This window comes from Astatotilapia calliptera, chromosome 2 (assembly GCF_964374335.1).
Source record: "Astatotilapia calliptera chromosome 2, fAstCal68.1, whole genome shotgun sequence".
In the NCBI taxonomy this organism is placed as follows: Eukaryota; Metazoa; Chordata; class Actinopteri; order Cichliformes; family Cichlidae; genus Astatotilapia; species Astatotilapia calliptera.
In genome coordinates this window covers 6638035-6664326 of record NC_137423.1, presented here as the reverse complement: position 1 = coordinate 6664326, position 26292 = coordinate 6638035, and the positions used below count along the sequence as shown (strand labels likewise).

The window sequence follows — 26292 nt, the reverse complement described above, 5'->3', positions numbered from 1 at the left end:
AACCCCAACTGTTTCATTTTCATGCACATGATAAATGCATGGACTACAGAGGCGGCTAACATTTTCTTGATGCACCAAAACAATAACAAAGCAGTCAAAAGATGTAAGAAATTAAAAAAAAAAAAGATTCATACAGACACCATGCAGGGGCATAGCATGAATACCATATGAGATACCCATTTAGGCATGTATGACATTCAGAATGAGTCCTCTGTTCCTTTGTTGTAGGAAGTCCTCTATCTGAGAGATTGGCAGAGCATTTTCAGTATTTGTAAGGGAAGAACAAGGAATAAACAGAAGCACTACCCTTGGGCAAAGAGTGTTGCCTGTGGTTTTGGACGTGCTTTGAACTTGAAGGAGTCCTTTATCAGTAGACAGTGGTGTTGGGAATGTATGAGTATGAGCATAGAGTATATGAGAAGTGGCACGATAATTCTGCCACATAAGACATGCTTCGGCAATGTGCTTGGGCAGCAAACACACAACAGATGCTCCAGCGTTCTCCAGATATCTCAGAGACAAACTGTAGTGCTCCACTTAAACTGAACTGTACATAGCAATACTGCTGAGCGTGCTTAAAGAGATCTGCTCACAGGGGTCAAGGATGTGTCAGCTGAAGCATATGGTGGAAGAGGGGAGCTGGTGGTCTAGTAGTGTGGGGGATAGAAAATCCGTTTATCTGCTGACTAAAGTTACACTCCAGTGACCTCACTGACAATCTGAATAATTTCAAACAAGTCTCTGGAGGAAATCCTTGGTTTGCCAAGCAAACTGGGAGCATCCAAGTCCCAGTATACAGTATACAATCAGCTGCAAGCTGAATCAGGCGCAAGTACCTCTGCTGCCATCCAATTTCTCCTCTGTATAGGTGGGTTTTATTTTGACTAGAAATTGCCCTGCTGAAGATAATGATTTTCCTGTGAACATGCACCTCAGGAGCTTAAAATATCAATATGTTTTGGCAAGTCTACTCATCTAGTCTAAAACGTTTTTTGGTGTTTTTGTCTATAATATGCAGCATTTTATATCCTGAAAGCCAAAATATGAAACCCCAATGAGAAAATTCTATTACATCAACAATAATTCTTAGCCAAATTAAAATAAGCCAATATAAGCAGTGGTGATGTATGTGCTTATTCCAATGCAAGCATATTGAGAACATTTGTTTGCATTTGTTTTTCACATTTACAGGATCATTTAGGGAGTGTAATATATGAGCAGGACCCTGCAGACAATACACACATAAAATTTAAAAAAAAAAGATCTGCTTTGCATTTTTACACAGAGAAAAGTTAAAGATATTGAATAAAATGTACAGTTTGTAATGAAACTCAATGACATGAGACCTTAATTTGACCTGAAATTACTAAATAAGCCAAACTTCTCCTCTTGAGGTGTTTTTACTGTGAATTATTCTTGTTATATAACATGTTATCTGTGTGGAGAAGAAAGGAGACGCTACAAATTAACTATAAAAAAAAGAATGGGGGTTGAGAAATGTCCAGTTTTCCACTCAATATGCTGCCCCAGTTAAAAAGATGTTTGTTGACCTTGGGATATAACTTTGGGCTATCCTGTCAATTTAAAATAACAGAGTTTTAGAAGTCTATAGAAAGGGGATCCGGTAACTGTGCTTTGCTGTGGGGGGCATTTTGCTGCCATTTGGTCAGCTTGTTCACTTAGAGCCAGTCCTCTGAAAGTGTGGCCCGCCAGCCAATGCAGCCTTCACATATAACAAGAAAAGAATCGAGTGCTGTGAATTTCAGTCATCCATATTTCACGTTTCACTACATACTGTAGCAGTACTTAACAAGGAAGGAAGCATTTCTCATCAATCTCTTCTTTTCTAGCCAGTACAGCACATTTGAATTCTGTACAATTGAAAACAGCCTCAAAACAAAACAAAAAAAGACAAAATAAATTAGCATAACATAAACTATAAACCTGTGGACACATTATAAACTCTAAAAGTGTTTGGTGTGACCCCTGATATTCCAAAAGGAAAACCACCTCATTGAAATCAATGAAAGGGAAACATTATTTCAGGAAATCTTTAAGGCAAATGTTTGCGATCTGCTTAAATATGGGGGAAAAAAACTTGTTTCATTATTAACTACAGCATGTTACAGCATTTGGCTGATGGCTAAACATCTGTCCTTTGTTCTGAATATTTTAACATCAGATGACTGAAATCATGCAGAGAGGTGACCGTCTCAGTAGTCATGTATAATGATGGTTTTTACAACTTATTTACAAATACTAAATATTATTTTAATCCTAATCCGTCTCTTAGTCAGTCTTAATTCAGTAAGGCAGGTCTGTACTGCAGTGGTAATAAAATTTCAGATAAATACACAGGTAAAAATAGAACAAAAAATAATTAGAGTTAATCCATATTCATGAATAAGACCATACATTTATTTGTAATTGGTGTCTGTGAATATTTATATTTCCCTAATTTTTCTTCAGGCATATTCTAGTAGTATAGTCTACATATATATGGGGCCACATACAGTACCTGCCTTGTCATTTCTAATTAAAACAGTTTAAATTAATTCAGCTCTATGTGTGTCATATTTGAATATAAATGTGGAATGTTTGCCCCTTCGGCTCAGTCAGTATGGGGCTCTGAGAAGAAGCGATGCCCACCACGCCCGCTGTTAATCTGCTTCCCACCAGCAGAGGCAGCATTGAGCTGTGACAGCACAATAACATTAAAACCATGTCGGTGTAACTGCGCTGCGGTTGTTAGCAAGCGTCAACGTGACGGTGAACTGTCTTCACATGTCCCCAGAAGTTCACCTACTTGTCCTTACTGTCTGTGAGTGCAAGACTAATTCTCTCGGAGTTCTTATCATTGATAAAAACAGCCCGAGGACACTTAAGTTGAACTGAGCTTATATACTTCGCATTACTTGGCAAAGCATTAACTTTAACATTACATTTCCCATGTACAAGGTGTTTGTAGATTTGGCGAGCTTGCCTCTATTGAAATGCTTAATGGTGAGAGCGGTGCAGCAAACACAGCTTGTGGTCTGCCTGTAGAGGTCCACATATGTGGAAATTGTGCAATGCCTTAACACGTAACCAACTCAAACGTATTAAACTTAAATGCATTTGGTGTTTCTTAAAAGATGTTACTGTTGATTGTAATTTAACGAAAAAAATAAATAATTACTTAATGTTTAAGATAGTTCTGTGCGAGCATATAGTACAGTCTTGATTTTTGAACCACACCTCAATTTCGCATATTTTACTTCCAAGGAGCGTGCCTTTCTTGTAATTTCAGAGATATTACCGGTAGTCAAAAAACAGACATATCTTTGCATGATGTGGAGTCTGTGCTTAGAAAATTTGGAATAACTGGAGGATGAAAGTTATTTTAGGCTTTCCAGTCGTTCTGTGTACAGCAGATGAACAGTATCTGAACGTCATGTCCTTAAGAAATAGGAAAACATCAAAGACCTGAAACAGGAGCTGAGAGATGTGTCTGGCACTTAAGTTGATCAATTTACTGTTCACCAAAGCCTCATCAGAAATGGCCTCAATGACCCACTATCCAGTACGTTCTGGAAAGCATCTGATTGGCAGGATTTTAATTTTTCAGCAAGACAATGTTACTAAACACACTGCCATACAGCAAAAGCGTACCTGGATAGAAAAACTCACAGGGGAACACTGTCAGTCAAGTTTGCCTAAGAAAGTTCAGGCTGTGTTGGAGAATAAAGGTAGTCATACCAAATATTGGCTTTCCAGTTAGTTACAAGAAACCATGTTTTTTGCTTTATACTCTATTTGCCTGACTGTTTGCACATGTTTCAATAAATTGCTACACCTGTTTTCCATTTTCCTAGCAAATTATAAAGAAATGAGGGGTGGCTCAAGACTTCTGCTTGCTATTGGATACATGTGGAGCAGGTGCTTTCTTTTTCTAGCATCTTTGAACCTTTAGATATTCAGTACAGGCGATACTCTGGAATTTTCAGAGTTGAAAAATAAATTGATATGAACCTTGAATAGTTCACCCAAAATTCACTTTCTGAAATTTTCTCAAGTGAATGATGAGAAAAGAGATAAAACATCCAGGGTACCCATGTTTTTTCTCTCCTATGGCATTAATGTTGAAGGCAGTTACAGTAAAAGTTATGCTGAACAAAAATGTTGTTTCGGCTTGAAATTATGACACTTGGAGTTTAAAATTCATTTGGTTGCAGTTTTTAACCGATGTGGTTTTCATGTAACTATCCCTGTTTACTTGAAGTTACAAGGCCTCAAAATTACCTGAATTAAAAACTGGCAAATATCAACTCAATGCTTTGTACTTCAAAGGCATGGTAAATATTCATAGTATTAAAGAAATGTTGCATGGCTACATCAAATATACTCATTACTATACAAAAACAAAAAGTTGATTCTGAGTTGATTCAGGTGGCAACTGTTTCAGATTAGATTGATTTTATGATGTGGCCCATTAGTGTCTTTCTGTCTGCTGGCACACTCGTAGTCTGTGTTTTAACATATTAGTGTGGATTTTGTGGTGGAGTGTTTTTTCCTGTTTTCAGTGGATGTGACACGTTGCATTCAAGTCATTTAAATAAATCAAAATGTGATCATGAAAATTCAAAAGCCCTTTTGACTTTTTTAAGCATTTGAGCTTTAGCTAGGATTTTATTGAATCCTGTGGTTAAAATTTTCATGATTTAATGACTTTGATATAAAGCAAAAAAACCCCAAAAAAACCCCACGCATGCCCAGCGAAGTAGAAAAATAAGAGTCCAAAAAAGTGTTTTTTTTTCCTTCTTGGATAGAAGAAAAGACATAGCTGTCAAAATGTATCTGCCACAGAAAGAAAGATGAAAAACTTCAATCATAATTTTAAAACTTGGCAGGTTTCAAACACGTTTTGCAAAAAATGGTATTTAAATATTGATATAACAGCAACAGATTTAGATTTTTTTTTTATCTGCCAGGCATGCTCACACCCTTTTCTGTTGTTTCTTCCACTTGTGTCTGTCATCATTTTGTTCTGTGGCAGCAAAATGGTAAAAATAAACCAAGAGTGCGATTTAAGCTGTATTTTGTAAATTGGATATCTAGCACTTCAAAGATGTTGTCGCCATGAAGCTTAACAACTTCTTAAACATTTTCTTTCTTTAACGTCTTCCTGATTGATTAGCGCCCATGAAAAAATGTTGAATTATCAAGTCTCCTTCTGTTAAAAATATCTTTATATTTAGTGTTGAAATGTCAGGAAGAGTTGCCCCCCTGTCTTTATATGCAATGTGAGAAAAGCAGCCATCACATTGACCTTGAAGCAGTCTCATGCAGTGTTTCAGTGGTTGTTTGGCCACGGTCCATTGACTTAGCATGCATGTTTCTTTCAGCATCGCCCTGTTCCTTATTCATAGATGTTTGCTCCACTCACAATTGGGAGCTGTGCAGTGCAACAGGGGGTTACTGTTTCCCACTTGGAGAGCTCACGGGTAACTGAGGGGAGTTGAAAGGTTCAGAACCTTGCATGCTGTAAGTTTCAAATGGCAAAGGAAAACCAATGAATTGAAAATCCACAGCCTTAAAGCATGTCATGTCAAAAATGCTCACAGCATGTGCACATTCTTAACAGAAACCAAAAGTTATTAAACATCCTGGAGTTCAGGTTTGTGTGCTATTCACTGAATCCAGCTGCTGCTTTAAGACTGTGGTTCCCTGTGAATGTCAGGTTTCCAACAAGGAGCGAACAGATAAATCTGAAGGCTTGGAAACTAAGCCGGAGGAGAAGAGAGCAGAATAGGATTTTTTCATCAAAACAAATGTGTATTTATTACCGACATTTATGTAATCTTTGTTTTTTTGTTGCTTTATTGCTTATTACTTTGAATTGCATCTGTGACTATTATTCAAATAAAATGCAACCCACACCCCGCGATTTCACTTAAACTGTTTATGATGCTATTACCTTGTCACACCCACCCCTAAACAAAGCATTAACCAAAAAAAAAAAAAGAATTATTGTCGGTAGTAAACAGAAGTTATGGGGGAATAATAAACAGCTGTACAATAGTATTTAAAAATTAAAATTGGTGAGTCCTCCTTATCAACCAAGTTCAGTTTGTTTTCTGAACATGGAGGGCTTTCTAGCATCTGGTGAAGTGGCCCTTTGCATTGACTTTATTTGTGGGCGTTAACAGAAAAGGCTTGTGTGCTTTAATGATAAAAACAAGCATTTTTTAAATGTGTATCTCTACATGATATCCTATCTTTCTCTGTGTGCAACAGTCTGTTTTAACTTCTGTCTCCTCTGCCTAGAAAGTTGGCAGTTTGAATACAAAGTTAAAGTTACCATCAGTATGTCTGCTAACAAGGAGCTTTAGTCTGATGTTATTTGCAACTTTCTTTCTGAGTGGTCTTTTTACATGTGAATAAAGGTAACGTCATAGAACAGCCAAGACTTTAAGCAGAGTGAACGGGGTTTTTATCAGAGTTATTTTTTATAAAATCAGGACTTTGGCCTTGAGGAGAATAGGACTGGAAAATGTCTTTAAAGTAAAGGCTGGTTAAAGCCTTGGCTATTCTCTCTGTTGTTGCCCTAGTGAACAGTTGTGTGAACCAAAAGTGACTTCAGAACTGGCACGCACCACACTTCGGTGTAGTTTCAACTTGTCATCCACCTCTTGAATTTTGTAACCAGGCACATGGGGTTAAAGACATATCGGGTCAATCTTTATAGCCACTTCGCTGATATATCAGTACAAGAGCTCAGCAAATCCCAGCTCATACAGAGGGAGATGCTACAACAGCTTGAAAAGATAAAGTGGAGATCTACATTGAGGGATGAAAGATGAAATTGTCCGTGGTTGTTGGTTCAGAGATTTGAGCCTAAAACGTCTCCAAGTGTACAGTATTTCATTATGTTGTTATTCTGGTCCAGACCTTATTTTATGTGGGTTTAGAGAAATCTTAGCAGCTCTGAGAAACATTGAAAAAGAAATTGTAATTAGCAGGGCAAAACAGATGTTAGAAGGAAGCGTTGGCTGTGACTTTTGGTGCAAAAGTATTTTAAACAATCTGCTACAGGGTTTGGTGCCCTTTTGCAAAAGACTGAAAGACTCTTAACTTTTGCATTATGTTGTTCTTTGTGTTCTTTGTTTGTTTTGTAACATGAGCTATACTGCAGCTTATATTTCGCTGTCTGACTAAAAACAGTGAGAGAAGAAAGTTGGGGATGGTAACAGTAGATGTTCAGCTATATTGAGAGTTTTGCATTTCTCAAGGGCTTTCTTTAATTATACTGGAGACAAGCTGACAGTAATTAGAAAGCTGTAAATTGAAGACTTATCAGCAATAAGTCAGAATTGGTCCAAGATTACTCATAATAATGGGGAGAGTTTTTGAGTAAAGGTCTTTTGGGGGAAACCATGCATAATGTCAGGAAAATGTATGGCACGCTTTAATAATATATTCCTATTTTCCAGAGTTATGGGTTACCACACGTGCATGACAGTTGACAGTAAATTTCAAAATGTGCATTATTAAAATCTAGCCAGTGCCCAGTGTGGTGCAGTCAGTGTGATGCATACATAGAGCCAAGTATCTGTAAGGTGAGCTGTATGGGCGCTTATGGTAACTTGCCCAGTGCATGAATGGCAGAAATCTACTGAATGAGATGGAAAGTGTCTGTGAGCTTGGCAGGGCATGATTCATTGTGTACATAGTGGGAGATAGGTAGACTTCATTTCAAAGTCAATGCCAAAGCTTAGGTGTGCTCTAGGGGATTTAAAACCACATGCCGAAGTTATGATGGCAGCCTCTCGGGCATCCTGGGAAAAAGAATTGAGACTGTTTTTGTCTCTTGTGCTTTCAAGAGAAATAAATAAGACGTGCAGCATTTACTCAAGATTGCATGTTTTCCCTCACATACTAAGACTTACAGTTGTAGATCAGCCCTGCTGTGCCTGGGATATTTGGGGGATTTTGCTAAATTTTCATTGCCATATTTTGAGATTTGTTTATTTTTTTTATTTTTGAAAATGAGCTAAAATTCTTAATTTATTCTTAATTGGTTTTTTTTTTTCACATAAAACATATTGGTACATACCAAAGATGTTTTAGCCCTCCATCAAAAAAAAAATTATGCCTGCCATTTAGAAAAATTTAGATTTAATTTACTCCAACTTAAATCAGATTTTTGTTTTGTTTTTAAGAAGAAAATGCAGAAACTGTGAGGTGAGGTGATAAAGATGCTTTACCTCGAGCTACATCCAGACAATCATTTTTATGTGCAGCGTTACACCCAGAGGCCCATTTTGAACCAAGACCAACCCACATTAATGTATTGTTGAGTAAGCTGAAAAATTTAGGCACATATAAATTGCACAGTGAAAATTAATGAAATTCATCAGTTTATTATAAAGAATATAATAGGTTTTTAGTAATTTTATCTTTAAACTGATATTAATGATTTATACTTCAAAATTTCTTTGAACTTTCCTTTCTTCAAGGCTCATTTGTTGAGCAGGGCTTATAGGCATATAGGCAGGGAGTAGCCATTTTCCTGCATTGAGGGCATTGTCTTCATCCATCCATCCATCCATCTTCCGCTTATTAAATTGAGGTTCCAGTCATCCCTCTGCAACCATTATTCAATATCCTTTTTTCATTTCTCTAAGGGGTTAGTTTGTTCAACCTTATGGCTGTTTTGGAAGTTCTGCTTTTTTAATTTTAGCACACTGAACGTCTTTGAGTTATAATATTTTCCTCTCTGGTCCTCCTGTCCATTCGTGGGTAAGATACTGAATACTTAGTTACTCTTTCCCCTCAGGCCAGGTATATTAAAGGCTGCATAATTTATTTTTCATTTTCCCCAAAGAATTACAGAGTCTGCGATCTATTTGTATGTGGACAATCCCCCTTTTCTCTCAAGCTCAAGGTTTTCTTACCACCTGGCTCGTTGGCCAGGTTGGTCAGTATTATTCAGATGCCTCCTTTGAGCAAGCTCCAACTACTGTTTGGAGTGGAACTGATGGTGGTAGTCCTTATTCTGTTCTGGAGAGCTGCTGCAGTTTGAAGGGCCAATCTAAGCAGAACCCACAGCAGGTTGAGAACCCCTTCGTGTGCCACTATGTCGAGCTCACCAAAGCTGAACGGATTAAAAGGACATTGCCAACTGCAGGTTGGATGGATGAATGCATGGATGTGTACCCCATTCGTCTGGTACTCACTGGAGGCTGAACTGAACTGGAAGCTGAATATATTGTTCTTATAATTGCATTATTTTGAAATTAATTTAAAAAAGGACACATGTGCTCCCCCACTTGTTTAATAGCTCAGCTGCTGTTATTGTTTGTGTGTGAATGGTCAAATCAACGCACTCATTGTAGTGATAGCGGCTTTAAAAGAAAATCTGGTTATTTTAATGAATTATAGGACAACACAGTTTTAAAACTGTCTGGAGCTCCAAGAAAGATTACTGATTATTCACTAGAAGGAGGACTGGAAAGGTGCTTGCTTATGCCGCAGTTGTGACTGATCATAATGAGTTTAATGTCTCTGAAGAACTGTGCTGTATGGTGCAGTTAAACTTCTTAAAACTGTGCATATGTTTTTGTCTCTGACACAGCACTGTGCAAAAGCTGGTCCATTAATAACCCATTTAACACTGGGATACCGGAAAGAAGTTGATTGATTGTGCTAGCAAATATGGTAATCCACCTAGTGTGGCATAAAGACTGTGTTAGCGGAGAAGTGGAGCAGCAGCTGCTGCAGGCAGGGTTCCTACCTGGATCTGGAGAGTTACGACGCACAGAGAATGAATATGAATATGATCGCATTAAAAAAGTGAGTGCGACTATTAATGCCCTATAGCATAAAAGGACCATAATATGTCCGCAGGGGGTTAGTAAGGCTGTTGATCATTACCAACATTTTAACAATTATTTTTCAGGTTCATAGATCTTTTGAATTTCTAGACTCATTGTTCCGAACAAAACCTCCTACTCGATTATCGAGGCACTTTGAATGTCTGTCCCTCACTACTGCACTGACACACACTGAGGTAGAAGACCTGGCACGACATTTCATTTACAGAGGCTTAAGCTTTGTTCACAAGGTAGCCACACTAAAGACCAAGGCTTTAACATACAGGATTATACGAATATGTTGTCTAGAAGTTTTTTGTTTGTAGTTAGACAAGTCTCTGTTTGGGGTGGGAGTGGGGTGGGGGGCAGGTGTATATCAAACCTTGAAAAGAACTGCATTGGTTAGTAGGGGCGCTGGCGATGGGTGTAATTTGTGTAGGAGGATTCAAGGCTGTTTCAGAGTTCGATAAAGAACATTGATCTTTTTTTCTTCTAAAGGCCAATGAAACAAAAAGTCTGAAAAATCTGCCAGAGAATTACAGTATACAACACAGCTGTTGAAAATATTTTTAATTAAATGTGTTTTCCACCAAAAGACCAAGTTCTTTATATCTCCTCCACATGACAAAAAAAAAGTAGGTTTGAAATAAAAGGAAGTAATTTCAAAGCAGAAATCCTGCAGGCATCAGGCAACAGAGGAAGGCTTTTGAAGACATGTAAAGTCACAAAAATAAAGTTTCAGTATCTCCTCTCTGTCCGGCACATCACAGTGACACACTGCTCTGCTGGTGCAACCTGCTGACCTCCAGTGGACCCACAGAGCTGCCACAGCAGCACCATTGTTGTCTGACTTAGTGTCAGCCACAAAGAACAAGGAAGCGGGGTCACCATCCTGCTGTCACTCATCTCCCTTCACTGGAGAATGGTTTTGGATGTCTTAGAAAGTGCAGCTCAGTGTTTGACTGTGAAAAAAAACAAGTCAAGTCTTGTCAGATTTATTTATAAAGTGCTTCTGATGGAGGAGATCTTTGCAGTGAGGTGCATAAAAAAACCCGAGGGTGTAAATGCAGATAAAGATGAGGGATAAAAATATGAAGGAACAAATGCACTGCAGGTTTCAACATAACAGTTGTTTATCGTGTAAGGCGTGTAAGGCGGTATAAGAGGAGTGGTTAACGTATCGTCTTCTCTGGGGATGTCCTGTGCCTTGCTACTTGCTCGAACCTATCCGTTTCACTGACACAGACATTTCCACAGGGCTTGTTTTTTCTTTTCCCCCCCTCCTTTCCTCCACAAGTGTGATTTTGTTTAATTCATGTCATGCAAAGGTCAAACTTGTTTTTACACAGTCCAATGAATAATTGAAAATGCAGTCGAATTGGAGGTGAAAAGTGAATATTCTCACTTTTAAAAAAAAAATATTTCCAGGCTGCATCTGTGCAAAGCTGTGAGGAATCTGTTTTAAGATGTAATCTCTCCACTTCATCACAGTTGCTTGACTTAGACACTCAGCCTAATTAATCCAAAGCCCTCACTTTAATTGCCTTAATATATTGGCTCTTTGTCTTCTTTATCTTGATTTTCTCATGACGTCTATTTCCCCGTAATTGATTTGAAAGGAGATCTAATCTCCCTGCCGAGTGTGGGCCACGTATTGATAGCTTTAGTTTAAATCAGCGACAGTTTTGCGGTTCTCATTGTCTTCACTAATTATTGTGGGCTTGATGTATTGTCTTGGCCAACCAGTATTGAACCTGCAGAGTGTTGGAGGAGAGTACGCATTCACCATTCTTGTTTGGTTTTTGACAGGAAAAGACCAATGAAGACGACCAGATGGTGGTCTGCTGCGATTTTGCTGTTGGGGCTCGCTGCGCTTGGCACCAACGGGAGACCCAGCAAGGAGGGATTTGGGTCACCGCCCTATCGACCAGTCGTGAGATTTCGACACAAGGTATTGATTGCCTTTCTGTTTTTTCATGCTGTCCGTAACAGGTCTGTGTGCTTTGGCCAAGTATGAAGCTCATTACACCGGCACCGTCTTCCTACATCATATGACTCTCCTGCGGTTGTTGTTTTTCTGCCCACTTGATGAATCATTATCCCTCCCTCTGAGCCAGAAGACTGTCATTTCAAAAACAACATCAGATTAATGTGAGGAACAGATGAGCAAAGATGAAGACGAGCTTTGAAAGAAGATGCTGGCATGGCATTTTAGCTGAGTGTTTTAAGTAAAAGATGTAATTGAACGCTTACTGACTTAGTAATAGAGGGCAGGCCCCAAAAGCAAATTCCGCCGCTTTTATTAATTTCTTGCTACATCTTAAGGAACAAGATATTTTTTTAAAAAGTTTCTAAAATAAGTAGCATGCTCATTTTTTCTCGTCTGATCCAGTTACAAAACACAGCAGGCATGGATCAATTAGAACCAGACTAGGAAAGAAATTGACTGTTTTGGCAGATGGAGAGTTGAGGAAAACAAATTGTTTTGTCAAGAGGCATTAGTCAGATTGTGGTCCTTCAGTACTCATTTCCCCTAAGCCCCCTTTTTGCAATTATGTTTGCTAGTAAACACTTCTTTCAGTCCAGTCCATGATAAGAATTAGCAGTGACAACAATAGGAGAAAAAAGTTGTTTTCCTTTGTGGGTATTTTTTGTTTTACTTTAAGAAAATCTCTCGTCTCCCGGCTACATTTCATGTTTGTTTATGTCGGTCTGTTACAATCACGTCTGTGTGGAATGAATGGCAAAGACAGTGGTACTAAAGGGCGGGTAGGGTGAGAGGTAGTTAGAAAGAGCGGGAGTCAGAGTGAACAGATGGTAGGAACGTCATTGCGCTGTATCATAGTTGAGTGGGGAGCTGGAAGCGATGCAAAGCTGTTGAATCGACACAATGGTCAAAATGGTCAAAATCACTTTGACCTTTGAAGAACATTTTTTCACAGCGATGCTTTCTAAACATGTAGACTACACATATCAGCTATTTGGGACTTGTGATTCTTTCTAGCAACATCTAATCTGAAAATTGAGTATTTTAAGAAAGTGAAGCGATTTAAACTTCAATACCCAAACATCTTGTAATATGGTGCCAGTAAACTGCAGAGATAGCACTTCTGCCAGACTGCAGTGCTTTATACCAAAGGGAGGCGCAGCAAATGATCCATCATCCACCTCTGCATGGACAGGGATGGATTCCATCTAACACGACCTGGCAACTTTAAAAAAAATCCCCCCAAAAAACGTACCTCTCTAGCGAGTTATATGATTTGTATCTTTCCATATCCTACATATCCGAGGATGAGGCAGAGCAAGAAGAACTAGTTTCCAGGAAAGCAGATGTAATGTCATTTGCTTTAGCTTGTATTTACACTTGGGAAGGAAGGATTTCAGGGATAGGTGGTGATTTTTGAACTGAATTCCCAGACTCATTGTTAAGAACAAAAATATCAACAAGTAGGCAGAGTGGCTTCCAGGCGCCTAAATCTATAAGATTTACTTTTGAGGGCTTGATAAGATGCTTATTTTATGCACTAGTTACATTTGGAATAAAATGAAAAAAATAAAAATATTGTCTAATCCATTCCTCTTTTTGCAGCGAATGTAAAATCCAAAAGTGGAGCTTACTTCTATCCGGGCCTGTGAATAATCCAGAGTTACCTCATCTTACCTTGGGAATGGCTTGATGCTGTTTCATTTTAAAAATATAATTTTTCAGTTTGAGTGGAGGAAACAAAAATACACTCTGTTAAGATGCATTTAATCTGCTGGAGTTCAATCCAACAGTGCTACTGGGCTGTTTTTTGTTTTTTTTTTTGACAACATTGGATAATAAAGGAGAGAGACAGGAAGGAAAGGGAAGAAGGAATGACGCCAGCAAAGGGCTCATGGTGGAGAGCAACCCAGAGCACTGCAGTAAGAATTAATCTATGTACATAGTGATCTAGCTCTACCTCAGCACTTCCATTAATTCTGATAAAACAATATGCAAACAACAAATTTCTTTGCCTTGTTGGAAATTTGTTTCTTTCCTAGTTTTGGCTAAAAAAAAAAAGAGTTACACATGTCTTAAGCAGATAATAAATCAGTGGTAAACACTTCCTTTAAATATTAAGAAATGTTAATGTAAGTAATAAAATGCAAGTGTTTCAGTGATATCTAGTTGTAATGAATATGACCCTTTTCACTTGTAGTGTCTCTTTAATCTCTCCACTGCAACACAGTCCAGTATTTCTACTTTCCCATTACTCTCTCTTGTACTGAAGAGAGTGTACTTTCCAATGTTTTGCAGCACCATGTGAATAAGGCAGACATATTTTCTTTAAGTACTTTTAATCTAACCACCAGTACATTTTGAAGCTGCATGGTGCTTTTTTCTTTATTGTATTCAGCAGTACATTATCTCTTATTGAAACTAACTGGTTTAGACTTTGTCTCTTTTCGCTAGTGTGGTTTGGAACTGCAGTGACTTTAATAATTAAGGTAATGTATACCCACATGTAGCGGAAATCTGACGAGAAGCCACAAAAATGATATATGTGCTTTTCCACTCCAGTGAAATTAATGTGCCAGGCGCTGTGATTACATCTCAGAGGAATGTCATTACAGCATCTGCATACCATTACAATTCGTCTTGCGAGAGGACAGAGGTAAACTGCACTCATCTATCTGCCTGTCAAATGAGACTGTGGAAATTTACAGCCCTTTGGTGGAAAAAAAGCCAAAAGTAAGCCCTTTTTCAAATTATGTCATTGGCCTTTTTGTTGCTTAGAGAATTTCTCAGCTCTTGTCTGGACTGCAGAGAGACTCGGGTCATGCTCTTGTCAATAAAGCTGAGCGAGCTGTGTTAACAGTTGTTTCAAAGTGAATTATTGTGGAGAAGTAATATCAAGTTGAAAAACATAGTCGGCTCAAAATAAAAGTACAGTTTAAAAGTAGATGATAAAGTCAATGAGATAAAATAACAATTTCATATTCTCTAATGTGCCTCATTTTAAAAAAAAAACTAAAGCTCTAGCAGTGAAATATAGGGATGGAAAATAGCGAACTGTGCTTTGCTTCAAGCTGGGAAGGTTAATGCGATGTCTTTTCCTGTGCTTCGAAGGACAGCATTTGGCTTGGGTAACGTGATCGGACACAACCTTATAAGCTTTCCTCACAAAGAGTTCAGTCACCACGTGGTCATAAACAGCTGGTCATGTGTTCTACTCCCATGTGTAATTCCCATGGCATTGTTTCAGAAATTCACTGTGAAATCCTTTACATGGGGTCAGGTATAGGACACGGATCCCTGCCTGTAGTTATTATGGGTTTTATTGCATACGCCATTTAAAGTGGTGGTTGTTGCTACTCTTAATCTCCTGATACTTTGAGATCTTTCAGCCAAGGTCTTACATGAAGAGTTTAATTGTAAGAATGATGGAGGGCTCAGTGTGCAATTTGTGAAAATCACGTAGAAGTGCCAGGCTTGCTCAGCATGAGGGACTACAGCAATTTCTGTGAGTTTTTGTCGCTTTGACATCAAGCTGTTATGTCAGGACAAACAAAATGGAAGCAAGGACAACTGTGTGTGCAAAGCCCCATCCATCCTGCACTGGCTTGGCCACATGGCAAATCTAGATTAACAGGGGATAAGCAGAGCGAGAGAGAGAGGGAGAGAGGGAGTGGGGGTGGTGGGCAAATTAGATTGAGATAAAGAGACGGGGAATGGGAGGAACAACAAGATTGAACAGCAAAATTCACAAGAAACAGCTTGTTGTACAGTAGCGTCAGTTAAAGCTGCAACAGGCAACATTTGGCCTAAACGTGACTTCTGTCAGTATTATTTCCCCCTTCGTCTTCCTCCTCCTCCCTCTCCTCCTCAGCTGGTCAGTTTGAGCCCCAACCCTTGTCACTCATCTTGATGAGCTGTCTGCTTTCAAATGGCAGCCAGCCCGAAACTGAGGTAACCAGCTTTTGTATCGTCTCCGCAGGGGCCGAAAAGGCAGAGATGCTGTACGGAGCCAGTCTACTAGAACAATAACAATGTGTTGACCTGTGGTTTTCAAAGTCTTTCTGCTACATGGTTATTTTCCCTGTTCTTTTGGTTTATTTATTAATAGTTGTTACTTGTCAACATGATGAGTCTTAGCAATACAACTACTGGCCTCACCATCCTTTGTCAGAAACAGTTTGAACACAGCTACCCACAGACAATTATAAACGGATAAACCATGAAAAGACAGCAACGGTGTTATGATGCAAAGAGGCAAAATTACACATTTGTTTTCTTGAACTTCTTGACCGTGTGAAGCATTTGTTAGAAATGTAAGTATTTATTTGTCTGGGCATGCTGTTGCAGATACAGATACTGTGCATAATTCTAGCAAGGTACAGGTGCTGGATCTGTGCATTACATTACAGCATATTAAGGAAAAAGAATGACTCTCAATTCATGGAATTTAAAATAATCTACTGGAATATGCACATGTCTGTTTTTGTTCACCTGTGTACATTGTTGTTGGATGACCTTACATCAGCCCTGGCAAAAATTGGATTCAGCTCTGTTGTTTTGTCACTCTTCTCTATTGGTCAAACAAATAAACCAGTCTTGCTCATAAGGAATAGTACTGCGTACCGTATTCTGGTCACTTGTCATACTGGTATGTTGCAATTTGTTGTCATATGTTTCCAGATGGAGTGTATTTGGAAGTTGGTGGTCTGGAGAAGTGAGGTTTGTGAGATCTGAAGCGGGAGAAAGAAAAGACAAGGGGGAGGTGTTGCTGGTGGAGTGAGGATGGTTGAGAGACAGTGAGAAACACAAAAAGGGGAGAAAGAGAGATAGATGTAGGCGGTCAGCCAGCTAGCTGTGACAGGAGCAGATGAAGCACGAGTTGTACAGCTGGGTGCTTCACTGTCCCCGGAGTCTCGGGGCAGAAGAGACAGGCCTGCCAGTGGCTCAGGAGAAATCACTCTCTTCAAACGAATGAAGTGTGAACATTGTCTGCTATATGCAAATAAGCCCTATTTGATATCTTCCCTACCTGTAGTGCAATTCTAAATGTCAGCTCCTCTAGTGTGTGTGTATGTGTGTGTCTGTTTGGTGGGAGGGTTATACAAAGAATGTCAGAGAGCCACAGGTGTTTTCTCTGATTTGTATCTGATGGTCAGCAGTGTTTCCTGAAACATCCAGAAAGATGATGAGCAGAAAAAGCTGTTACCACATCACAATGTTTAACTTGAGCTTTAGTGATTGCTGGGTGATGTGCCTGCGCATCGAAGAAACCACGTGATGGATTTTCCATATAATGTCATAGCCACATTGGGGACTGTCAGAGTTATGTATTCATCCTCAACTTTCTTGAAGACCATTGTCATTAGGAATGCATGGATTGCAAATTCTGGAAACATACCAGGGTAAAATCAAACTTGGACCCACTGCTAGTGCTTTGTAATAAACATGGTAAAGAAACTGTGCAGTTAATAGTAACCACTAAACACTAAGTTACTAATTTTTGGTAATTACTGGTACAGTTACATGTGTTATGTGTTCCTATTGATATTTATACATTAATATTTTGTCATTATAATTAAGAACTAAGAAAATGTAATTGTTTTTCACACTTTTTTGTATTATGTGTTTATTATTTTTTAATAAAAATCAGTTAACCTCTTTTAGATATTGTTTACAATAAATCACTATATCAATATTTATTAGATTATCAATCATATGGATGTTCTTTTGTGTGGGGTAGGGATTTCATTAACAGCAGGGCTCAGTATGTACAGACCCAGTATAGTCTAAATAAAAATATGACAATGTCAAATGTATACACATGGTACCCAGGAAGCAAGATAAGCTGTGCTACTCCTTCAGTCAGAATTGATATTTAAAGTCACATCTCTTGGATATGCTTACCCATATATCTTTAAAACACATTAAGTGCATAATATCCTGTTTTTTAATTGACAGGTAATTAATAGCGCATTAGGAAGAAAATGCACAGTAGGTCGATTTCTGTGCAAACTGAGAAAATGGGTAAACTGCTGTTTTCTTCATGCATTCAGGGACCACAGTTCATTATTGACTGTAGACCCGTTGCATAATGCATCTTCCTCATAACGCCACCCAGCTCGAGCTGCTAGAAAGAGAATCTGATTTTTCTGTACAAGAACGAGAAGGATGAGCTATGCAGATTTCACTGTAGAGAAATCAAATATTTATGCCTCTTTCTTTCGCATTCATGGTTTCTGGAGAGCAGTTACTTAGAATAGTAGTCCTGATAGCAGCATTTTCTACAACTATGCTCAATAAGCATGCAAATCTGTTAAAGCGCGGCTACTCAGAAGGTCCTAGTTGTTTGCTCTTTGGTATATTTGTAATATGTTTTTTCTTTTTCTTTTTTTTTTACTGCATATTTTTTTCTGTTACACTACATTTATACATTTATTTGTCAATTGAAGAAGCATCTGGACTACTAATTTGGTTAACTTGTTCAAAAAAGAAAGTTAAAACACTTGGATACAATGATCTAAATAGATGTAAATAGATATCAGAAGCTAAAGAAACATATCTAATGACTAAAAGCAAGAAGAAGTCAATAATATGTATTAAATAATATGTAAGTAAATAAAATCTCAGAGCTTAAGGTTTGTCTGTTATCTGTGTAAGTGAGTCAAATTGCCGTGTAAAGGTACACTGTTGTTTGGGTTGTTTATGCAATATTATTTAACATTCAGACATTCAGAGTTCTTGCATTCAGAATGAAGTCCTTAGGCTTTGTGTGATGATTGAGATGTGAAACACCATTTTTCAGAAGAATGTTAATATACTGAATGGACTGCAGAATGTCATTCATCTAATACAAGGACATGTAACTGCACTCATTTACCTTAATGTTGTAGGTTTTGATCTCATAGATCTTATCTCTGTTTTCTTTTTTGCTTTTCCAACAGGATGGCGTTCCAGAGAACCTGAGAATAAAAGGTGAGTTTCTGCCTTTGATTCCTCCTTCTTCCTCCTTCCTTCCTGTATGTCAACATGTTGTGTACAAGGGGAGGGGTTGTTGAAGCTACAGCCTAAGTGAAGCACTTTTGCTTTTTTGTAGTATAAAATATTTATGTAGCCTTTTTTTTTAACTAAAAGACAAAAAAAGAGCACATTTGATCAAAAACACCACAATAAGAAACCTACTGGGAGCATAACACTCTCTCATCTCCTCTTTCTAAAATTTTATCTCCTACACCAAAAAGATTTCATGCAATGGTCACATTCTTGTACAAAGCTTGACTTTTCACTTATCAAGATATATTTAAACCCTAAATGAATATTTTATGTTACTAAACTAAAATATACAGTAGCCAGCAGCCATTAAATAACAAAACTATCATCAGACACCAAACTGATAAAAGTCGTCGTTCTGAACGCAAACAGGAAAGACGAAAATCCAAAGACAACAGCAATTAAAAAGTTCTGTTTGGATTCCTTCAAAAACTGAAGTTATCAGGTCTGTGTGCAAGAAATCTGGTTGGTATTTTTTTGCTTGAAATGCCTGTGTCTAATTGTAATTAGAGATGGACCGATCCGATATTACGTATCGGTATCGGTCCAATACTGACCTAAATTACTGGATCGGATATCGGAGAAAAATAAAAAATGTAATCCGATCCATTAAATATCACGAAAGCACCTCACAAAACTTGCAACACGCTGTAACTCACCTCAGAACGTTAGCACGTCGGAGCAGTATGCATCACGTGATAGAGCGGCTGTGGCATGCGGGACCTGTCGGTGGTCTGGATAGCATGTGGAGCTTCGCTAGCAACCTGGCATTTCATCTCCGACAAAGTTATCCCCGAGAGAAGTAAAGCAAGTGTGTAAGTCCATCTCTGAATGTTTGTAAAGCATTCCTGCGTTAAGCTTAACAAGCGACTGCCTCTCGCTCTCCTGCTGCTACTTCAATCGTGAAACTGATCAGCTGATCGGCTTTTCTGTCGCGAGTCCGTCTCTCTTGTTTGTTTTTGGCCCACTTTGCACCAGAAAGAGGAAACCAGCGGCTGAACAACAGCAGGACGTTTAAGCTTGATAAGCTGTTGTTAGAATGTATTTAATATTACTTTCTACTCGAGGATCTTTTTCTACGCAGCTGACGGCTGTAACTGTGCAGGGGCGGATCTAGCAAAGTTTAGCCAGGGGGGCCGATAGGGCATGAACAGGGAAAAGGGGGCACAAAGACATACTTTTCTTTCTTATTCTCATTTAAAATGTCTAGCTTTTAATAAATAATTATCTGACACCCAAAGTTTTAATTTGATGTAAAATGAATAGAAGTCAATTACTGTATATAGTGACTATTAAGTCTAATATATATACCCTAGTAAGCTATAGTACTTTTTACTTTGGGAAGGTACCATCTGTGCAGTCTGCAATTTTGTTGAAGAAAGATGTTGAATCTATTTAATATTTCTTGAAAAATAATTGATTTCTGTGCATTTTTTTTTTCACACTGCATCAAATTAAGGTTGATTACGTCGATTAAGCATCATGAGGTGGCGCGTGAGGGGTGGTTCTCTATTTTTTATTTATTTATGTTGTTGCTGGGAGTTGGAACCCTATTAGTTAGATTGCTTAATATTTACGCTAAGTACTCTTTAAAATACCAGAATAGGGAGGATGGTGTAGGTTTAAGTTTATTAGATTGATCAGTATTGCTGAACTATGAAATATTTTTTTTTGTATACAGGTATAACAGAATAGCTTTAGTGTAGTTGTTGTTTTAAACTTGAGTATGAACTTGCAGACTTGCAAAATGCAGCAAGATATTTTAAAAAACAGTTTTGTTGATTAAAAAACACTATATCGGATTCATATCGGTATCGGCAGATATCCAAATTTATGATATCGGTATCGGTATCGGACATAAAAAAGTGGTATCGTGCCATCTCTAATTGTAATACTATGAATTGTGACTAAGCTTGTACAAATGTTGAAAAAAAAAGTAGACCTCAACCTAAACTTCGTCAGCTGCATGAAAACATGTTTTCAAGTTTTTGTTTGGAGACATTTTGCAGACCCTCCGCCAACATGTTTTGTATCTGCTCAAAATAGTTTTTTTTTCACCAGTATATAGAGGGTTTTTTCACATTATACTATAGACATTTTTCACTCATTTAACCTCCTGCAATGCCAGGAGAATTAGGTCTGAGGGTACCTTTTCACACATGTAGCACATAAAAAGGATAGTCCACAAATGTATATAGTCAGGAAGGGTTTAGGGAAGTGGTGGTGTGGTGAGTAGTAAATACAAGGAAGGGAATGCAGATCAACGGGTAGCTAAGATGACTGTTTGAATCAGACATGTTACATACAGCTCAGCTGAGTAATATCTATAAAAGTTCAGTGCTGCATTACATGCTTGAAAGCAGATTAAGTGAGCACTAAATGGTTATACCCTTCAGCGTCTATAATGGGAGGTTTTCTCATACTTTACTTTCAGCTGGGTGTTTTTGTGCAATGAGATATGTTACTCTTGATATGCTCAGTCCATGAAAGTGATTGAATTATATTTCCATAACAAGGAGCCGTGTGAACAAGTTAAAAATGCAGCGCAGAGTTTTCAATAAGCCATTTATCTTTAACACCAAATGCAGTCGTTCTCAGCTTTAACAAAAAAATTTGTGCCGTGAAGGTCCAGCAACCTAAAAAAAGTTGGATAACCTTAACTTTAAATGTAATTTTTTTAAAATGTACTCAGGACACACACACAGTATATTAACCAGTTATTGCATCGATAATGTTCATTTGAGTTTAATGTGTGGCTCTGTTCATTTGCAAAACTTTTCTCTTGGTCAGACAAATCGAAATTTGAAATTCTCTTTGGAAAAACATGCATGTTGCATTCTCAAGACCAACGAGGAGAGGAACCATCCAGGTTGTTATCAGTGCTAACTTAAAAAACCTGCATCTCTGATGGGATGGAGGTGCAACCTGTACATATTGCATTCTGTTTTTACGTACATTTTCCACCGTGTCCCAACCTTTTTTGGAACTGGGTTTCTATAAAATGGTAGGAAAAAACTGATAGTTGCAGCAGTACTTGGCACTATTATCTCCAACCAGCTTCAACTACCTCTGTGGATCTGGACAGTGGTGATGCATTAATGCACCATGCTCTTCTTGCTGGTTGACAGATACATCTCATCTGTCAACCCGTCACCTTTCTAATGTCTTCTCTTTCTCCTCTAAACAAGAGTCAATGTCAGGCAAAAGGTGGTCCTGCTGCCCAACATGCCTGCCACTAAGTGTTTGAAAGGGGCGCTAAATGGACATCTCCCCATTTTTCCTTGCCAGGGAAGGTCGAAGCAGTAATTGTAGAGGGTGCATTACCATAAAGGGCGGCCCCAGCTGTCTGCTGTGATTCACTTTAATGCACCATGTTCTGTAAGCCGAGAGGGGAGCTCTCACTTTGGCCAGTTTTCAGCAAACTCATTTCCAGCCGCGATAACGAGAAGGCAAGCAAACTGTAGGGAAAATCATAAATTATTCAAGTATCACCATGTACATTGGAGCCTTCTCGTTATTGTGAAACTGAGGTTGATTTAGCATTAAAAGGCCCAGTTTTAGAAGCTACGTCAAAATTAACGGATTGAATAGACATCTAGCAAGTCAAGATCAGAATAAAAGTCCCCCCCACCAAATTTAGTTTATAAAGCTGTTGTGGTTTCATGTCACTTGGTCAACTTTGAGGTAACCAGCAATCACATACATTTATTAGTTTTAAGATGTAGTTACAGGGCAGACATCTGGAGCAGGGCACTTACCTAATTAATGTTTCCTTCACAAATATAACTTGATATTTCTTACTTTAATTAACAGAAGCCACACCGACTCTTCCTGTATACTAAAACAGATGAAAAAGTGTGTTTATTATTCAGCTTTACCCTCACAGAAAATAAATATGCTAGAGTATTTTAAAGATGCCACTGTTTATCTCTGGGTTTTCTACAGATCCACTGAAATACAACAACAAAGTCTAATATTATCCACAAACATGGTTATAACAGGAAAAACCCCATGCTTTTTAATTGTGACTCTTTAATGTGTTGTACTGATAGATGTTGTTCTAATACATAAAGTCATGGTAATGCACAGTAAATCTGACAAATTGTAATGTATAGAAAATATGTTGAATATAATCATAAGAATACAAAAAAATACAGATCCAGAAGTTGAATTTGACTTTTTTTGCAGTTGTAGCTTTTATCTTAAAAACCGAACAGTTTGGTGTAGGTATACCAGTAGAAGCTCTAAATAGTGCAAATAGTTAAAGCACAGATCAAAGTGGTAAAAGTGTCTTCAAAATCCTTGGTTTGTCTGAGCAACAGTCCAAAATACAAGACTTTACTGTCATGTGCGATAAAGAAATTGTCAAATATTGCTGTAGATATTATTGCACTGATGAATAGCTTTTCTCTCATAGTTTATATCAGTAACTACTACGTTACTGATATAAACTGATATTTTATAAAATGTCCAAAATGTATTATACAATCTCATCATTGTTCAATATGAATTCTCATTTTTTGATTTTAAGAAGAATTATAAAGGTGCAAGAATCCTATTTTAAAATGCTTTCCCCCTCAGTTTCACAACTAGTTTTGTTGTGTGGTTTATTGAGAAATTCTCTCTGTCTTTTTCCATGTTCATACATACTTGAATGTGTTCTCTTGTCTGAGACTGTTATATTTTTTTACCCTGTGATATACTGGCGACCTGTCCAGCCCTGAACAAGATGAGCAGTTTGTGAAATGGATGGATGAAAATTACATTCCTGCATTTACTGTGGATGCCAAAGCAAAACAAAAAAATCATAGATGGAATGAATGAAGCGCCTTATAAACTCGAACTGAATGTCAGCAAGGAAGAGACAAATGCCAAACGTATTCCAGGATGCTCGGTAATTGGAGTCCCAGAACGAGCACATACCACACTAAGCGAGCTTGTTATGCATACTACAGGAAGACCTTGGGCTGCTGGTGAAATGCAATTTTACAAAATAAATGGGCTGATTTAGTCATATGAAAAATGTGATTGAGCTTTTTAAGATTGTCTTCCCATTCTCATTACATGTAAGAAATGTCATTGGTAGCAGCACTATTAAGATTAATGACTTTTGCTGGTGTAGTGTATAAACAAGACACAGTAAAATAAACTTGCTGGTGTTCAGAGAACCTTGTTTTATTTAGCCAACAATTGATTTTCTTTCATATTAAGATGTATGATTCCGATATTAAAAAGCTTGGTCAGAGAGAGGGGAATAATGTTTTGCATTGGGGTATTTTTGTTTCTCGAGATTTGCCACCTAACACATCCCAAAGTGTCCTTGGGAAAGTTGCTTAACTCAAGTTGCCCCACATGGTGAACAGAGTGCTCGTCAGAATGGGAATGAGAACCTCTAAGATTAAATTTACAGCATGACTAATAAAGGAGTTTTAAAACTAATACAAATATTTGGAGATATAAAAACCTAATATTCTGTTATGTTAGCCAATTTTTTCCTTCCCTCCCTTCTGGCACAAAAACATAAATGGATTTTCCTGAAATTGGTTATGTGTTGTTATTTATTAATTTACTTGTTTATGCTCTGCCCCGACTGTAATTCTCACTTAGCGTTTCCTAATAAGTTTAGGGTTACAATTTGTAATTTCATGTTTACTGTCGTATAGGCTGACGAAATGGTCACAACATCAAATATTTATTACATTTTTTAGCCCTGTACAGATTCTCGATCCACATCCTTACCCTTACCTGTGGTCATGAGCTTTGGGTAGTGATTGAAGAAAGATTGTGGATTCAAGCAGGAGAAATGAACTTTCTCTGATTGGAGGCTTGTCACTTCCTTCGATTCAGTCATTCGGGAGAGCGTCAGTGTAGAGTGGAGTTGCTTCTCCATTTTGAAAGGACCCAGCTGAGATGGTTAGGGCAACTGACAAGGATGCCTCCTGGGTACCTCCTGCGGGAGTTCTGGTCATGTCATACAGGGATTAGGCCCTGGGGTAGACACAGGACACATATCACTCGACTGGTTCGGGAACATCTCTGTGTTCCCACAGGTGAGCTCGGGGAGTTGGCTGGGGAGAGGGAGGTCTAGGTTTCTCTGCTTAGGTTATTGCCCATGCAACCTGGCCCACCAGATAAGTAGAAGAAAATGGATAGATGGATGACTGACAGACGGACACAATCAACACCCCTTCAGCTGTGTTGAACACTCCGTTACATGTGCTCAAACACACAAAACAAAATACAGGTCAGTATTGATCTAGTTATAGTGAGCACATCCTAGGTTTAGAACCTGTATTCTCACTTGGCACCATAGCCTTGTTCTGTGAGGAAAGCTTTGGAGTTCAGTTGAATCAAACCCAGGCCCACCGGTTAATTATAAATGCATTTTAAAGCAACTATGAATATCTATGAATGTATATCATGAATATCTCTCCGGTGCTTTTCTGTTATTCATATTAATTTTACACGAGTAGTCACCAGAGTCCAATATAAACAACCACACTTTTGTGCTTTACTTTGTATAGTTATTGCTACTTACTTGATGTATATAAACACAAAAATCAAACAATAAAAAACCAATCATGTAATACCATTGAAGTTTAGCAGATGAGTCAAATCTTATACCTGCAGAAAAAGTGTTGATTTATGTATTTTTGTTGAGTGAACAGGTGAAGTGCTGACGTGCGAATTTGGCTGCTGATGAAAGATTTCCTTACAGACGTGGACTATTCCTATTAGTATGTTACAGCCTTTCAGATTTGAACTCTGCACAAGAGCAAACATCTTGTTTTGTTTCCTGGCACAAATGTTTATGTTCTTCTAATCTATGTCGTCTCGCGTAATTTATTCATTTGTATGCATGGCAACTGCCTACTGCTTACTCCTACCAAACCCGAGCCCATAGCAGTACATTTGAATAATTCAAAAGCTGCAAACACCAAGCTCTAAATTGTATATTAATTCTAAAATTACACACCACCCCCTGGGACTGGGTTGCACTTTTAATAACTCGTCACAGCTGTACTGAGGAGAGGTGAATGCTGCGTTCCTCTGCACCTTTCTCAGACAGAATTATTGGAAGACTCCCTGTTGTTCCATCTAGCGTCACTGTTTTGCCACAATTGAATTTGTAATGGCTTTCATACAGTAAGTCTTAATCAAGTTATTGTAGATTCATGAAGTGCTGTCTTTTCCTGGGCAGGGAAGGAAGCAGTTTTAAAGAGATGCTATGGGACTACACTGCACCATCTGCTTATGAGCACCCCAGTCAGTCTTAGATGAGTGGCTGGGTTTAAAAAAACAGAAAAAAGGCCCTATAGGATTTGCCTTTTGAATCCCCGCAGGACCTTGTGGCTAGCTTTACAGGCCACTTATGCTCCTTGACCCACTAAGCCATTAGAGGAC

The 26292-nt window shown here is 38.2% G+C and overlaps 1 protein-coding gene across 2 annotated transcripts in view; it reads left to right on the top strand.

The window, feature by feature from the left end:
- Positions 1–26292, top strand: part of fstl5 (follistatin-like 5) — a 198655-nt gene that overhangs the window by 23893 nt on the left and 148470 nt on the right. For both annotated transcript variants that reach the window (XM_026182987.2, XM_026182971.2), the window contains exons 2-3: positions 11664–11805; positions 18783–18813. In XM_026182987.2, coding sequence (XP_026038772.2) covers positions 11664–11805; positions 18783–18813 — 173 coding nt within the window. The remainder of the gene's footprint in view (positions 1–11663; positions 11806–18782; positions 18814–26292) is intronic.